The sequence below is a fragment of the Liolophura sinensis genome, chromosome 1, assembly GCF_032854445.1.
Source record: "Liolophura sinensis isolate JHLJ2023 chromosome 1, CUHK_Ljap_v2, whole genome shotgun sequence".
Lineage (NCBI taxonomy): Eukaryota > Metazoa > Mollusca > Polyplacophora > Chitonida > Chitonidae > Liolophura > Liolophura sinensis.
In genome coordinates, this window is record NC_088295.1 from 43,125,737 (window position 1) to 43,144,128 (window position 18,392).

Genomic DNA, 18,392 nt, shown 5'->3' on the forward strand with positions numbered 1-18,392 from the left:
CCATGCATTTTGGCCTTGACGCTGGAATACACAGCTCTTATACCTGTGTACATTGACGCATGTTAGCTGAAGAATTCAACCCTCGGCCAAGGAACATATTGACTTCCTGCCGGGTCTGATTTACCTGTTCATGTCATAGATAGGTGTGTCATTTCACTAGGGGTTTACCTGTTCGAGCCAAGGTACAGGTATATATTTCCTAAGTGGGAGAGTCAGGTCAGTGCAGATTTTTATTTTCTCTTGTTGACCTACATGGGGCTGGTAGTTGGTGAACAGTAGAGATAATTGCCTAGTAGACCATGGGACTCACTGGCACTATGATTATGGCTTGTACAGGTATACCTGTCATTTTAGAAAGCCTATAGCTGTCCTTCTACTGAGTATTAGCAGCCAGCTATCTGTGGGGGGGGGGGGAGGAGTACAGGGTCTGTTAGATCTTAGATCATTTTGACAGTGAGTCTACTGTGTTAGCTGGACAGCTGTCTCCTTTTCCTTGTTTACAGACAAGCCTTTATTTTGTGACAAATGTACGCTGACAGAAGCAGCCAGACTGTTGATTTAATCGTAAAGGGAATAGATGGCTAATAAACCTTCCCACAAGTTCATCTTCGTGTGGTTTTATGTGTTAGTCACATGGAGTCATTTGGGTAGTTCATAAATATGTGGGGGTCCATATCTCTGATTTACATGAAATGTACTCATACAATAGTCTTTGATTTGTCTGTATGTCCAAGAAGTTTTTTATCAGCCCATTAACTGGCTTCTGAATTTTCTTAAAGCAGAGACCATAAAAAAAACCAAAGACATAGATAAATCTGTTTCTGTAAATATCTTTTTTTCTTCCACTAAAGTAAATACAGTTAAAAGTATTGATTATATAGTGAGATGTATGCATCATTGTGATAGTGACGTGTTATCGGTGATGTCACATCTATTATCTTCTGCCATAAACGACACACTGTTACATTAAAACAGATGTTTTCAGTATACATGTAATTTTTTTTTTTTGTTTTTGTTTTTTTGTTGCTTCTATGTGTAACTTAGATGTGTACAGTTAGAAGATACACGTACCTGTGACATCAGCATACCTGAACATGTATATCAGATGATGATGGTATGTTAGTCCAGTACTTATTGTGTGTGTGTGGATTATGTTATACATGCTCTTGTTCAGTATACCACCATGTGTGCATGATGGGTGGCATAACACAATAACACAGCATTTATGTATTGTGCCTGACATTGTGTGTAGCCTGCATGAACTGATGGTTGATCTCAGCATGCTACATGCACTTCAACCTCAAGGTAAAAAGATGCTCTTATTCCTTGATTTTCGGAGAACATGTATTTCATTAAGAGTTGCTTTGGTCTTGGATCGAGTTGGTAGATGCTGAATATGGTTACATATTTGTTATAACTGCCGGTGTAAAGAGCATTCACTGTTGTTTTTACCTGGCCAGGTAGATTGTCCTTTGTCGCCATGTTTATTGATTTCTCTCCAGGTTAACATGCTCCATATACTTGTACACAGGTATTATTGAACAGAAGACATGTACATGTGTGGTATAGTTTGATGGTACAGGACAGCTTGGATAGGGTAGTAATCTCTGTTGTCATTGTCGAATGGTTGTACATCTACGACAGGAGAATTAGGTAGGCCTACACCTTTACAGTTCAGATTCACATACATATTGTTTGCTCTCCTTCACAATGCAGGTAGTCCGTGTAAATTGATGATTCAGATTGAGTGTACTTCATACTGCTTTGTACATCTACTAGTATTCTATGTTGTCATCTGTCTTGTTGTAACTGGCTGTCCACGTATGATTCACATTCAGTTTGTGACTTGTTTTTGTGCCAGATATATTCAAGCGTACACATTTATATGTGTATTTGGTTGAGTGTTTAAGTTAATCATAGAAATCTTTTGTTTTTATCTTTAATACTGAATACATCAATATGCAACCACTTTTATCTCAAAGATGACATCATTGCATGCTCATATATCAGCATCTGAACTACATCGGATATGTTGTTGTCTAAAGCCCTATACCTGTGCATAACATTAACAAAGTAGCCAGACAGGTGGATATTGTGGGGATAATTAGCCAACTTCATATATTATTCCAACATGTAGTTCAACTCCTCCTGTTTTTGTTGTTGCTTAAGGCAAACTACAATTTCAGTGAAAAAACAAAACACCTGGTAACGCTCGTCATACAATTCTAGCCATAATAATTATCGTTACAACATCCAGTGATGGTTCAGTTGCTAGTGAGGTACTGTTTTGTAATGTTGTAGTTGCCACTATACATGGTTTTTATATATGTTCTATGAATATCCTATTGCGAAATCCATTGATTTGCTCTTGAACCTGGTTACCATGGCACTGCGTAGGTTTGTTTACAGTCGCTCAAGGTGAAACTGTAGAGGGTGTTATAGGAGACTGCTCTGCACCTCACCTGTACAGGTGACTTTGAACTGTTATGTAATTTGTTGTTCTAAGATATCAGTTACTTACCTATTAAGGTATAATCTTGTTTGAGCAGTTTTAAGTTTGGGTACAAAGTTGGACATTACAGCGCATTACAGAGCATTAAGGAGTCTTTATGTCTTAACCAATGTTCTGTTTTTGTCCACAGATATGAATGAAACGACAAGTAAGGTGTTACATCATTGCTAGACTTCAGGACCAAAGGTTAACCATCAATCAGGATAATTACCAACATCTACTTCAAAGAAGATTAATTTTTACCTGTGCTTAGACTGTGGTGACGTGTGTCAATACACCTGATGTGACGGCTTGACCACACACCTGTCATCACTATACAAGCCAATGTGACTCAGGGAGAATATTATTGATTCGAGAGTTTTATCTGTGAGGATATTTAATGCTACCTGCTGTTGTGACATCATGTAAGACATGAATCATGCCACTATCTGGAGCAATTTCACAGTGGGATTTTACCAGGGTTGACCGCAAAGCTTGTTCCTCATGCAAAATGGCAGGAAGTGGTTGTGGTTGTGATCATCGACGGAGAAGGGAGGTAATTCTTTCCTGTGATAGGGTCGCGTGTGATTTCGACCCCCTCTCTGTTCCACACCAAAATGATAGCTGGTGTGGGAATAGTGCTATTCGAACATGTACAGTTCCAATGTCAGATTGGAAGCCTACATGTAGGACTGACCAAAGGCAGCAGCTTGCTGGTGACCTTCATGGACATTTGCCTTCATTGCAGTGGGCAAAATGGCGGAGGTTTGGGCATGGCCCATTTCCTAACTCTCTACACAATAGTCTGTGGTATTTTTTCATCTTTACAGTGCTTCTGTTTTCACAATCATTACAAGGTAAGAATTATATATCAGTATGCCTTCTGAAGTGAATGTGTATGTGCAATTGTTTTACAGTGTACATCATCATGACTTAAGGGGGCCTCCATGGCTCAGTTGGTTAGCGCCCTAGCACAGCGTAAAGAAGCCTCTCACCAGTGTGGTTGCTGTGAGTTTAAGTCCAGATCATGCTGGCTTCCTCTCCAGCCGTACAAGTGAAGGTCAGTCAGCAGCCTGCGGATGGTCGTGGGTTTCCCCCCGGGTCCTGCCGGGTTTCCTCCCACTATAATGCTGGCCGTCGTCGTATAAGTGAAATATTCTTGAGTACAGCATAAAACACCAAGCAAATTAATAAATAAATAAATCATGACTTAAAAATGTAGGCAACATTATCATAAGATTTCATGTACATTTAACAATAGCTGTAAGTTAAAGCATGTACATGCACATTTAGCTTCAGAACAAATTAGGTAACTGACCAGAAATTCAGTTTGCTTCATAGGTGAGAAGACTAATTAAAAATTAGGGTAAAACCAGTGATTTAACTCAGAGCTATGAAATGTTCAAGCATATATATGGTGCAATATACACAAGTCCTGTCGGGTTCTAGCCACTGTAACTGCAGTACACATTTCTTAATACATTACAAATTCACAATTACAGGTTAGCTAACTTGTGAATTCTACTTTTAATAGACATGTATCAATATCTGCATGTTTTGGCTGACATGCATTTTAAGAAAATAAAAAGTCATGTTCTATTTGGATTGAGTGTGTAACAACTTGGTTCATGTATTTTTTACATGTAGATGGTTGAATTTTCTTAAAGGCAAAGAAAACACTAAAATGAAGTATATGTCAAATGAAATACCACTAAAAATAGGCAAAATTATGTCATTCTAAGACAGAAACTTACAAGAAATCATAGTTACATGTTTAAGGGTTTGTGAAAGTTAGCTGTAATGGGCATTGTATTCAATTGTACACAGATTGATGGCTGTTAAATAATTTGTTTTCTGTTTTTATTTTTTTTGTCATAATGCTGTTTTATGTGCAAAATGGAACATTTATAATTTTCATGAATGTTGTGCATACATCTCTTAGAGTATAACAGATTGGATTATATTGATGTGCCTGGTACCCCTGCCCCAACTGGAATATACATTCCACACAGGTTTAATGACTCTAGCAAAACTTTATTGATCTAGTTCATCGTGTATAAAAAGATTGATGACATTTGAAGGAACTGTCATTCAAACTTTCCTGTAAGCGAAATGTTGTTAATTCTTCTCAAGACAGATGACTGGAGATAAAAGGTAACCCATGGAGTTAACACATAAAAGTTTAATTCATTTACATATATATATATATATATATATATATATATATATATATATATGTAGCCTAGAGGAAAGTCGGAAAGGTTTCTGTTTGATAGAGACAGGGGTGACTGTATATGTCTTTGTATACTATGAAAGGCAATAAGATGACACCTATAGCTCCATAAAACACCCACTTAGTACAACACCATGGCATACATGCAGCACTAACTGGGCTATTACAAGCCATACATGTACTGGTCTTTACTGGTGTATTACATTGCTAGCTGAAAAATATATGTACTCTAATTCTTCTCATTTCTGGGATTCCTGGTCTGCTCTTTTTAACCAATATTCAAGCAATTGTAGCAAGAATATTTAATTATTTTTTTCACATGGTTAGTACATCTACTGGCCAACATGTTCATATCTTTCCTAAACAGTCCTAAAAATTAGGAGAAATAGAGTATGCTAGCTTTGCAACTATTTAACTACAATATTAAACATACATGCACACGACCTGTATGTATAGACATTTATTTGCAAATGAACTAGCCCTGTACAAAATATGTGAATAAGTAAAATACTGTTCTAAGTTTTAAGTATATAATTTACGGTGAAAAAGTCTAAAATATGTGGTAGATATTTTAAAAGTTTAAAAGATACATGTGCATAAATATGTCCATAAATTGAGGTCAATCTTGTACTTGTTTGTACAAAAAAAAAATCATAACTTGAATGTGAAATGAACAAGAAAGTAACCTAAACTGTTTATAGTAACATTCCTTTACTAACTCAGCCTGCAATAGAAACATACATGTACATACATGCAGTGTTTAAAAGGTTTAGAACAACAAGCAGTGTACTCAGAACTCATAAACCAAGGGTCTGTACATGTACATGTACATTATACATGTACATGTATGTTTCTTAAATGAGTTCTTCATTGTTATACATGGTTAAGGCTTTGATCTGTATGTAATATAGGTCTAAATTAAAAGCAGTCTTATGGTAGACTATTTAAAGATTATTATGGTTGGCATTTTCCATTGTAAACAGCTGAAGCGCATAATAAGTACATTTACATCAACACCATTTACTGTTATCATTGCACGGTTTCATGCAGGGTTCCATTACTCTTACATTTTGCTCTATAAAGTCTTTTTTCTCAAAAAAATTCATTGCATAAATTGCCCCAAAGAAGACTTAAACATCCACTCAGAACATATGTGAAACTACTTACATCATGTTGTGTGCATTATAATAATGGGAAATTCCCATTTTTAAAACAGACATTTTCTTCCAATGCAGAAGAAACTTTTTTTAAAAGTTTGGAAAATTAAGACTGGCATTTTTGGGCTCAAAAGCTACAGATGATGCAAAATCTTGACCAGCCAGCATGGTGTAATAATATGCTGTTTGTTTTAACCTGATAGTATCATATATGTAATTATTGTTTATATCCTGGTTATGGGAAACATTATGCTAACCTTTTAGAATGGATTTCAGTTTGTTTTTTGAGGACTGCATGCTTTTCGTTAGCAGCTTTGTTTTTAACATGAGACTTGTCTTCTCTTTGCAGTATCAGCTCAGTCTTTCACCAGACGTCCATCCAATCAAAGGCCGATCTTAGGAGAAGATGTCATCTTACAATGTGCCTATTCAAGCAATGATTCGCCAATTATCCTCTGGCAGCATGGTCCAAAGTTGTTGTTCGCAGGACAAATCCGGCAGCAAGGTGTTTCAGATCGCTATTCTCTTGTGAATGCCAGTGACTTGAAGATTACAGGTGTGACTTTGGGGGATTCTGGTTCTTACACTTGTACGCCATCTGGAGTGACAGCTGTACAAGCCACAGTAACTGTACTAGGTGAGTTACAGGTGGCAAAGGATGCAGTGAATTTAATGCTGTTAAATTCTGAACTTCATTTTCAACATGACAATTTCTGGGTTTTTTGGCACAGTAAATCTTTTGTCTAATGAGCTGGTTCTCACCCTTTATTATTCACATACATAAAGAATACCCCCCTCCTCCCAAAGCATACATGTACATGGAGGCGTGCATTGTTCAGGTGCACACATATCAATAGGGCTTAAGTGTTTTCCCTAATTTATGCCTGTGTTGGTGGTGGTGCATATACCAGAAATTGGGGGAATAGTACAGCAGTTTACAAATGGTAAATGTTTCATGTAATCTAAATAAACTATTGACACATACAGTATGCCCCTTTCACCACAGTCTCAAAAGAAAACAAACAATTCAGAAGTTGTACCTCCTATTTTTTGTCTTTTTAACTAAAAATATGCTGGATTCGCCAGTGCTGTGAACCACACATCATCCTGAATAGTTGCGAACGCCACTACACATGGAACGCCCGTGAATGAGAAACCTATTCAGTGCTCGTTAGTTAATCTTTATGACTGATAATGATGAATTTGTATATGTCAGTTTGTATATATCAGCTCTTAATACATGCAAAATACAGTAGCCATAGTTTTTTCAACTTTTTACCATTAAAGACATGTTTCTTGCCAACTTATGTGAACTGGTGTATGATTAGTTAATCAATGTAAAATCATTTTATATCATACATAACTTTGTTTATAGAGCTGAGTTACAAATAGATTGTTGCAAATTCCAAATTTAACCTGTATTCGTGTTTTGAGGGATTTGTGATGTATATACCTGTTGGCTATTGAGGTACTATAGTGGTATGTGTAGGTACTAAGCCAAAAGGAGCAAAGGACAACTTTCTGATTTAGTCAACCAATGATATGACCGTAGGAGTTGGAGAGTGGTGTAAGTAGAACTGACTGAGTTTTCATTTGCAACCTAAATGAAGCTGATCAGTAGGTACATGCATGTGCTTCTATTTGCTTTTATATATTTGGCTGCCTGCATTACAGTGTCATATTTATCAAGATGCAGTGGTATGCTTTTCATCATAATTACTACAGCCCTTCCTCAAAGGTGCATTTTTGGAGGCAAATAAATGTCATAAAATACTATTTTTGGTGCTGAAACTTACCATTTTCCAGTAGAATATCATCCCATGTTCCAAGCAAACCTCAAAACACCTTATAAAGTCAATAGAACTGTCAGAATCAGGAAAAATGGGCAGGTTAGTCATGGACGAAATTTATAGCCATTTAGGGTACATGTATATGGATCCATCTATGTGTTTTTGAACAGGCTTTGTTCATAAAAAAGGTTTTTGCTGCTTTGGCTATGACTAAGTTAGGAGGTGAACTATCAAAGTGTGTTAGTTCACTCCAGGCGCTTCCGTTTCCTCCACCTGTAGACCAGGAAAATGTACAGCTGTTTCCAGTGTGAGAAAACCTAGCCAGTGTATATTTTGTACATATCGTAATGCTTAAATTGTCCTAACTCTCTATCACATGTAATAATGGCATTCCAGCTTTTGATATGGAAAAATTGATGTTCCCTACAGCAATTCTACACCTGGACTTATATATGTAGGTGAAATGGAATACTAAATTCCATACTCATAAATGTGTGTGAAACTAAAGGAAAGCTACATGTATACTTTAATGTGTGTTTGGTACTGCTTGTTTTCAGTTGCACCTGGGGTGCCTGAGATAACCCTTGATGGGTCCACCTCCCCTCTGACGGAGGGGGCAAGTTTGACATTAACCTGCAATTCAACTGGAGGCAACCCAAGCCCAACATTAGTCTGGAAACGCAATGGTCAAGAGGTCAATGCTGGACCCACCACTAAAGGTCCCAATGCAGGTGATCCCGCTAGCAGACAACTGACCAGACAGCTTGACTGGACCGATCACCTAGCCACATATACCTGTGAAGCTGTGAATGAGGTGAACCAAGCGCAGCCAGCCAGTAAAAGCCAAACCCTGCAAGTCAGATGTAAGACAGTCTTAAGTACACATGAATATATTCAGCAACAAAGTGATACTGTTTTTTTTTTTTTTGTTTGGAAAAGTTTTATCTGACATATACGGACAGTATCTTGTTCTGTGTAATACAGAATATAACAACTTATCAAATTCAGAAAACTAATTTAATAGTGTATGTGTAACAGTTGTACTGCTGGTTGTTTTCTGAGATCTGTTACCTTACTTGTGAATCCAAAACTGGAGTTTGTTGTCTTCGGACAGGTAATTTGATTTTTATGAATTTGATGTATACATCGCAGTAAATTACCTTGTGCAGAATTTTTTTGTGATGGGAGGTAACTCTGTGAGGGGAAGTTTATCAGAAGTTATGTCCCCTTATCCCCTTATACGTTTCATTAAAATTAACCATTCTGCTGGTCATATTAGCAATTCATTATATCTAATGACTTAAAATATTTATGTTATTAGGTATATATATGTCATTATTGAACATTTTACACAATTTTATTTGCAGATTCCCCAAGGATTACCTTTGGTTCTTACAACCCATACAGAATATTAGAAGGAGCGTCAGTGACATTAACATGCGAAGTCAGTGCATTCCCTACAAATGGCATGACGTTCAAGTGGGAAAAAGATGGTGTCCGCTTACCGCGTAAGTATGGCTTACATCTGAAAGGTATACATGCATCAATAACACTAATGACACGAATGTCAGAAATGTCTTTTATATTTTGTTTGAGGTAAATGTTTAAAATATAAAAGAGCAACTTGTGTACCTTTTTCAGTTGAGTTTGAAGACAAAATTACATTGGATGGGCTGGCTGATTTCAGGACTTCACTGAAGTATAATTTTATCAGTCTACACAGACTAATGCCCTCAGAATATGCTTTAATATACACATTGCAAACATGTGAAAGTGTTAAAGAATTATGGTGTTAATTCAAAAACTTTTTGTCTTATGGAACTGTCAATTAGAATTTACCTACAGGTGTAAATAGTATTTTTGTGTGTTTCAGAGATAAGCAATGCTTTGTTGTTTCCACGAGTAGAGAAAACTGATAGTGGCACTTACACCTGTTTTGTCTTCAATGGTATTGGAAAAGAGAAGAATGAATCTATATTGCTGGATGTACAATGTAAGTTATTTGTTGTATTACCTTCAGTTTACTGGATCAGAAAATATTGTTTCAGTGGACTGTATAAAATATTCTCAGCTGAACTTAGTGAATACATGTAAAAAGAATTTCAAATTTGTAGCATGGCTTCTTCAAATCAGATCTTTACCTGTTAAATAAGTCAAAGAGCTTATTCTGCTGAAGTGATCAATAGGATGGAATATTTTGCATTTTGAACATAGTGAAAATCATGAGAAAAAGTGAACTGAAGCGCGTCGAAGCTCATATTACAACTTATATCCTTCATTCAGGCATCTGTAGAAACTTGTTTTTAGATAATTTGTAGTTAATTGAATCTAAATCATCATTTACCAAGTTGTCACATTGCATTATACCACTCCTTGATCAGTGAGGTGAGGAGTTCAAATCCAGCCTCTGTCAATATTGTCACAGGGTTATGTATCTCTCAAGGTGCCATTTGTGGTTTCAAATGAACCTGTTAACTAGCATAAACATTTTTGGTGGAGTATATAACTTTCTGAAAGAGTTGTGAGTACATATGATCAGTGGCATAAAATATTACCAGTGACTAAGTTGAGGATTTTGCATAAGAATTTTGAGAGTTTTAGCGATCTTAGGCAGTTCTGATGTTAATGTGACGGGTACATGAAGGATGATATCCAACTAGAAAAATGTACATTTCAACTCCAAAATTAATATTGTATCACATTGGCTTGCCTCTCAAAACGCACCATGCAGACCGAAATTTGAAGTTACTATAGACAAATCTGTGTGCCTTTTCCATTCCAGATGGACCAGAGATTGTGGAATGGCAGAATCAGGTGATAGTCAATGAGTCTGACAGCGTTAACCTGACATGTAAGAGCATAGCAAACCCCATCCCCGGGAACGTGAAATGGACGTCATCTAATGGGATCTCGCAGTACAACCCTTCCCTCATCTTTGACAGAATCCTGAGGAGAGACGCAGACAACTACACCTGTATGGTCACCAACAGGGTTCAGCCATCTGGTGGCACCCCTGAGTCCATTCAAGCAGAGAAAATAGTGGAACTCCTTGTACAGTGTAAGAATGATAAGCTCTTATAATGTACGAACTTTAGACTTTTATTATATATTATGTAAAAGACTTTGCACTGGTGGATTTTAATATTGTTAGCCATTTCTGAAAACACTTCGGTGTTTATAATGATCAAGAGAATTTATAAGTAAATTAGAAAAGTTAGGGCATCGGAGCAGGCCTGTGCTAATAGACATACTTTGTAATGTGTCTTCACAAAATTAGCAGTAATTGCAACGAAAAAGTTGTATTATTGCTTGTGACAAAATCATCTGGTTCACAATATAGTTACAGCTGGATTTTGTACAACAAGTAAGAATTCATTTAACCCTACAAGTTTGTGATCAACTGTTAAATCGTCTGTGCCCGGTAATAAAACATTACATTCAATAGAAATTCTACAAAAGTCAAAAGAGTTTTTATTTCTTGTTAAGAGCATTGTCTGGGTACATGTTTGAAAGCTCTGCCCAAGTTCATTGTTTTAAAGTTTTTTTCGTTTGTTTTTTATTTATTTTTATTTTTTTTTTAACTCAACAGATCCCCCTGGGGTGCCAACCTTTCACCCAATGGATACACCCAACGTTGGGGACAGAGTTGAAATCAAGTGTCTCTTTCCCGAACCAGGTATGGTGCTCTAAATCATTCAGAATGTTGATTACCTTCTTGAGATGAGTAAATGTGTGAAAAAAAGATATCAAAATACTCAACATACTCTTGTGGTTTGCATCTGACTTGAATGACCTTCCTTCATCTTCATGAACGTTATTGTGTGTTAAAGTGACTCAAACTGTGACAAAATGTTCTCACAATTTGTAGGTTTTCCTGTGGGGACAATAGAATGGCAGAAGGAAGGTACATCCGAGATTGTCACCGGGGATGTATACACCATTGAGACTGCTACCTTATCGGACAGTGGCGTGTACAAATGCCGGGGAAAGAACCTAATGGGCACAGGGGATTGGAGCAGAATACAACTGAATGTCAACGGTAATATCTATACATTGTCCAAGTCAAATTCACATACATGTGTAATTTTCCTATCAACCAAGCTCTTGACTGAAAAAGTAGACTACACAAGTATGCATGAGAAGGTTTAAGCCTGCTAAACGTGACGTTGTTAATGCAAGTCTGTAAATGAACGGATTTGTATGTTTGTGGAAGGGTGCCTTGCTTGTGTGGCTATTTGTACAATCTAATGCTCGTGAAAGGCCACTTGTGTTCCACTAATCTTGTGTGCATATCTGTACTTGACACATGAGATATTTGTCATATTTGACAGTGACTTACTAAAGTTTGCCCCCCAAGCACGCTGGTTGCCTCCACCTGTAAAACTGACTGGCATTCCACATAATCAAATAAATGTATATAAATAAATATATATCTTTAAAAGTATTATTACTATTTCTTTGAGAAAAAAGTGTATGTAATTTATCAATTAACTTCGTCTCCATTTTAGAGCCCCCAAGGTTTGTTGCCACATTGCCAGCTTCCCAGAACGTGAATATAACAGAGATTGGGTTCCGGCTGCAGTGTCAGGTCAGAGGTCGTCCACAGCCTGATGTACAGTGGAGGAAGAATGGAATTCCCTTTGATGTGAGAGGAGACGGAGACTTCTACAGGATCTCACAAAGTGCTGCAGAAACTAGTGACTCGCAGAGCTCTATTGTCACAAGTACTCTAGCTTTCAAAGGTAAGATTATGCTTGGAAATCAAAAGTACATGTACACAAGACATGTATAAATTCATTGTCAGCATCACCACGTATCAATCCCATAAGTTGCTTACATCCATAGGTATGTTTATTGTAACAGGCAATGTTTGGGGGCTTTCCTCTTGCACTGTCCCTGACTTCCCACACATTATTCTTTCTGCTCTGTGCATAACTCAGTGTTTTTGGCAGCTACTCCTATCTTAGTACCAAACCTAATAATGTTACAAACTGGAGATTTTAAGGACTTAAAATGGATAGCCTTGCCCTTTGAGTTCCAGCAAACTGTTTCCTTCCAGAATGGAATGTAAACATCATGAAAATGTGTAAATGTGTATGACATCATTCACAGGTCATTTTTTTTTTATCTCCCTGTGTTGTAAAGTTGTGAATGGTCAAGCTGTTGATTGCAGGATGATTTAAATTCCCTAAAGTGTAACACTCTGATTTGTGCGACAGGGTTCCAACGGCTTCATAGGGAGGACGGAAGAGAGGATCAGCTGTTGATGGAAGACACCGCAAATTACACCTGTGCCTCTGGGGCAATCAGTCAGACCATTCAGATATTTGTACAATGTAAGTGTTCAGGGCTTGATTGAATCTCATCAAGTCTGCTGTAAACTATTTACACCTGCACCTGCTAACAGACTTTCAATATCCAATTCACATTGTACGTGGGTTCATTTCTTTTCGTTGACAAGGAATTTTCTGTATTCTGCTTTAATTTATTATATTTTAGGCCTTTATGGTAATACAAGCGCTGGACAGTGTTCTCGTGTGGTCTTACATGGAGTTCACCAGACCACTTGACTGCCACTAATGTGACCTGTGTCATATGTGAAGGTGTTCGCCAGTAACTCAGTGGTTTTACAGTTAAAAGCCATTTAAATAAGTAAACAAGTTTTCATGTGCGCTTATTTAGCAAGGCCAGGCTTTGCAGCTGCAAAGCTTGTCAACATATCCATTCATTCAGTCAGGGCTCTTATAATCAGAATTCTCAACTCACCCAGACCGTACTCTTGTCAGCCGTCATAATTCATGTAGCCACTTTATTTTTAGGCCTGCCAAATAGTTGGATCAGAAATTTTTATCCATGAGGTGAGTTTTAATTTGTGGTTCTGCTCCGGTTCCAGATGCCCCTTTGGTAACAGTGACACCTCTCAAGGTTGCCCAGGATGCCAACAGCACTGTTACCTTCACTTGTTTGGCTAAATCCAATCCAGAGCCCATTTTCGAATGGCATTTCAATGAGCAGGTGCTCAACAGTGATGGTAAATACCGCATACAGTCTGGAGGTAGAGGACAACAGGAGTACGAGTACACCAGTATCCTCACTGTCAGCCAGGCTTCTCAGTCAGACCATGGAACGTACAAGTGCACCGCCACAAACTCTCAGGGCACAAACACCCAAACAGCTGCCATTGTTGACAAATGTGAGTTACTGTGACACAGATTTAAAGTATTTAAATGTGTATACCTCTTCTCAACCTGCCTGGTTTTTGTGTTCTTTGGTCAGGTCAAATTTTTGTGATTCATTGATTTCCCACCAGTGATTAAAAAGTGGTACCAGTACATCAAAATCAGGTCTTTCATGTGCATGACATCATACACAGATTCTTGAGGCTGGTAATTTTCATTCCCACACATTAAATGAACAAGAGTGAATATTTATGCTGTATAAGGTTTAATTTTCTAGTTAATTTAGGATTTGTGACAATTTTTTTTTTGTTTTCAGTGTTCCTTATAATGCATGGTACATTCACATTAATTATCTGTGTGGTTAGTTTTTGACTTTTTTATATTTTCTTTCAGTAACTTGTTCTTAAAGTAACTTTTAACAAAGTATGTTTCATTGATTATTATTTTTTTGACTATTTATGTTCAGCTGTACCTGATGCCTGCAAGGATCTGAAGGTGCTGGGGATGACCTGGAACTCCGTTTTCCTGGATTGGACCCCTGGTTTTAATGGTGGAGAGGATCAAACTTTCATGGTATATTACACCAGTGACAAGCACTCAGACAATGTGGAAGCTCCCAGGAATGGTTTCAACATTTCAGGTAATATTCCGAATACCATCTTTGCCCAATGGTTATACATGTATTTAGATTCAAAAAAGCCATAATTTGATATTTAACACGAAGTCTGGGCAGTATCCTGCACCCAATAGTATTTTGACAGAGACTGTGACCAGCACCAATGTGAAAATAGCTTCTAGGCTTGAAAACTATGTTCACCTATGTGTTGACACAATTCTCCCTTGCCAAAAACTGTTTTTTGCTAGTTTTTCTGTGGTAGCAATGTCATTATACCCATTGTCTAAAGCTGAAGGTGGATTTACCTTTACTTGTGGTTATGTAGTGGTGGTGAAGTGTGTTCCTTGCTATTTCAGATAACTCTTGGTTTTCATACTCTGTATGTATTAAGCTGTTTAAAGTGTTCTTACCTGTTGACCTTTGATGAAATAAATAAATAAATCCTGTTTGTTTCTCAGGACTCCATCCCTCTACTTCTTACACACTGAGAGTTGCTGGCGTAAATAGACGCGGGACAGGGCCTAAGTCAGCACCAATAAACGTCACCACTATGAGTAAGTTTACCAGTAGGCCTACGTATGTTTATAGCCATTGTTTCACAGTGTTTACGTCCTGGTATTTTTATAGAAATTGAGTAACATGATTTGCCTATTAGATAACTGCCAAAGAAACACATTTGATAAAGTGTGAAAGTACCAAGCTTATCTGTCAAGGGTTGTATCATGGTAGAAGTGAAGAATTTCAACAAGTGTTATAATTTTCATGATCATTATTTGATCATGAATCCTGAATAAGAGAACTTATTGAATGTCTGTTACATCCATATCGGTTTTCTACCATGTGTATTAACTCTAACCAGTAGTTGACATACATGGATAAATATTGTTTCCAGATTACAATTTCACTGTTCCAACTGCGGTGAAATTTGAACATGCCAGCAATACGCTGTCATTTGAGCCACCGGGTCCGGGTTACTTTGCTAAGGTGGAGGTGTGGATTAATGATGAACAAGGCTGGCAGGTGTCAGAAGAGAGAGCAAACACAGAAGGAGGCTCCATCAGACTGAAGGAGGAAAATATCAAGAAATGTCGAGTGTGCTTTTGTTTGGAGCTTCAACCCTATGTGTGTTCCTCATCTGTTCAAGCTGAGTCAGGTAAATCATGCAATTTTGTTGTTATAATTAATTGTAAATCAAGATTGTTTGTTTGTTTGTTAATGGATAGAAGCATCTCCTGAACTTTCCAGTGGTGTGTCTGATATTCAGGTAGGCTCAGTCACAAGTGGTACAACTGGGAAAGGTTCAGGGACATAACTGTAAGGTATTTGACCTTGTGCCATTGTTGTTATACTGTAACACCAGTAAGGTGTGGGGAAATATTTGTCTTATACCTCTTTGTTGTTGACACCAATGCTGGAACAGGCACTTGGTAGATTCATATTAACAGAGTTGTCCCCCTTCCCTCCACATTCACTTTTTCGTGCATAGCCCTTATGACATTACTGTCATAGACAGTGTTTCCTAGGCTAAGGCATGCTGATACCTGTTGTGTGATTTTAATGACGAATTTTATCTGTTTGAAAGAATCAGTGGTAGTTTCACAATTTAATATATGTATGAACTCCATTTGCTGCATTTACCAACATTGTGTAGCTGAGAGAAGCCAGTTTACTTTTCTCCACATGTTAAGGAATACCTTTCGTGCTCATAAAGATATGAGAACACATTTTCATGACCGTCACAGTTTGTAGTCACCTTTGGTAAATCAAGGTGGGAGCAAAATTAGCTAAATCTATGAAATTTTGTCTGTGGCTATCTTTTTACTTATAACCAGTAGATAAAACATTTACTTACTCATTAATATTCATATGTAAACTGTTGTTAAATAGCATTTAGAGTAAGTATAATATTGTGGAAGATTCTACCCCAATGAACCAGATATATGTGAATGCAGTGTGCTTAATCTTCATTGAAGCTCATTAATTGTCATGTTGTCTAGCTCTTATTGGTGATGTATTCTGGCTGTTCCTAGTCGTTGTGACTGGGCAATACATCAGACGCAGTTTGCTTGTTTTTAAGACTCAGAAACCTGGTACACTCTCCACTGGTTGTGGTTGTTTTGTCATAAATCACTGTACTGTATATACAGATTAGTGTTGAAGCCTATGTTCACATCACTATGTATTGAAACAGTTTTTTCGAGTTGCCTACATGTACATGTTCGTTTGCTTTTTGTTAGGATCTATCAACAGTGCCATTAATGTTGATTGTCACAGTACTATGGTTTGTAAGACTTATTAGCATATATTCACAAAACAATGTGATCTGTACATAAATTTTAGAAAATTTGAAAATATTAGTTAACTGCTTACATTTTAGAAGTATTTCTTCTTTATTTAATTTCAGCTTAATTGTTCATACATTCAAGTCTCAATCCATTAGTCTGTGTACATTTATAAATTTTGTCAGTTATTGCTTTTTCTTTACAGCCTCATTGCGTGGATACCTTCTTTCAACCTGATCAATTTAACAAAGTTAATAATTTTCATTCAGGTGGATTGTTTACTTTTCTCCCTGATCTTGAACTCAGGGGTAAAGAGATTGACTGGCAATTTGCTTTGAATTTTCTCATTTCTGGAATGCTTGACTGTGATGAATCACCCCTTCCTCTCAGTCATATATCTCTTTCTCCTTCACAAATTCTTTGCCTCGTGTGATTTACCTGGCACATTTGAAAGGTGATTTACCTCAGGTCTAATATTTCATAGTTTGTTGTTTGCTGAATGCTGAGTCCCCATGCCAGCCTTCTTCTCCTGTGTTTACATTTCTGCACTCAAGTATTGGCTAGAGCCAGGCAGCCTGTTGCCTGTATACCCATGTTGTTATGAGGCCTGCCAGAATGCTGACCCCTCAAGCAAACCTGAATAAATATCTATAAATAGCCTGTGGTTTGAGGGAGATTAGTGCTTGCAGTGCACTATATTATGGAAAAAAGTTTGTTGTCATTTAGCCTTTGTAACTTCACATGAAATGTTTGTTGTCTGTAAATTTTCTTTATCAGTTTGACATTTTGAACATTTTTATGGAAATTCTTCAACTTACCTTTAAGGGACTTCACGAGGATATTAAGATAGAGGTTTTAACTGGGCAGAACAGTATCAGTTTAATGTAATTGACAGCCTGATACTAAAAATCAATGCTAATTTTCTCATTTTAGGGAAGATAGAAGTTTGTTTTGTGACTGCATTGAGCTTGTTTCAAACACCATTGAATTTAATACTATAGTGTATATCCTTTGGGCAGCTCGCAAATTTATATATAGTTTGTATCCGTGCCAAAAGCACTAACTGACCCAGAGCCACCTATTTGTACATGTAGTATAAAGTATGTTTTCAGTCTTACAAGGCCCATGAGTACATAATCACTGTGGTAAGTAATTGTAGAGTAGGTGTGTATCAAAAATAGTTGCGACACATCTGGTTTGAATATGTGTGGCAAGAAAGAGACATATATTGTTTCAAATTTTCAGGAAAATAAAGATAAGGACATGTCTTTGTTCTGTTAAGTTTTTATAACAAAAAATATTAGGATTGTTTATTTCCAGAAAGGGCTATACATATAGGTGTACTTACTGTATGGTATACATATAAATGCTCACTGACATGCTTAGCTGGTCATAAAGTACGGGTATATGCCAAGGTCCATACTCTGACCCAGGTAAAATCACTCATGCATGTCGCCATGCATATCAATTTGTATGGATGCCCTCATCTCTGTATAGATGACAAAAAAGGGGAGAAAAAAATGATGCATAATGAGTGCCTACATTCAGCAGTGCTGGAGATTTTGAGATGTTTAATAGAGCATGAGTGAGACTGATTAGTATGCAGGGCCTCAGACTGACAAGCCGTGCATTGTGTGGCAGATT

At 37.2% G+C, this 18,392-nt stretch overlaps 1 protein-coding gene across 5 annotated transcripts in view; it reads left to right on the forward strand.

The window, feature by feature from the left end:
- Positions 1-18,392, forward strand: part of LOC135468173 (hemicentin-2-like) — a 77,480-nt gene that overhangs the window by 38,149 nt on the left and 20,939 nt on the right. For all 5 annotated transcript variants that reach the window (XM_064746266.1, XM_064746302.1, XM_064746275.1 and 2 more), the window contains 14 exons: positions 2,643-3,348; positions 6,231-6,518; positions 8,229-8,534; positions 9,039-9,179; positions 9,545-9,664; positions 10,454-10,729; positions 11,261-11,347; positions 11,540-11,710; positions 12,180-12,413; positions 12,891-13,007; positions 13,565-13,864; positions 14,317-14,490; positions 14,925-15,020; positions 15,359-15,619. In XM_064746266.1, the coding sequence (XP_064602336.1) occupies positions 2,931-3,348; positions 6,231-6,518; positions 8,229-8,534; positions 9,039-9,179; positions 9,545-9,664; positions 10,454-10,729; positions 11,261-11,347; positions 11,540-11,710; positions 12,180-12,413; positions 12,891-13,007; positions 13,565-13,864; positions 14,317-14,490; positions 14,925-15,020; positions 15,359-15,619 (2,989 nt within the window). In that variant the 5' untranslated portion in view covers positions 2,643-2,930. The remainder of the gene's footprint in view (positions 1-2,642; positions 3,349-6,230; positions 6,519-8,228; positions 8,535-9,038; positions 9,180-9,544; positions 9,665-10,453; positions 10,730-11,260; positions 11,348-11,539; positions 11,711-12,179; positions 12,414-12,890; positions 13,008-13,564; positions 13,865-14,316; positions 14,491-14,924; positions 15,021-15,358; positions 15,620-18,392) is intronic.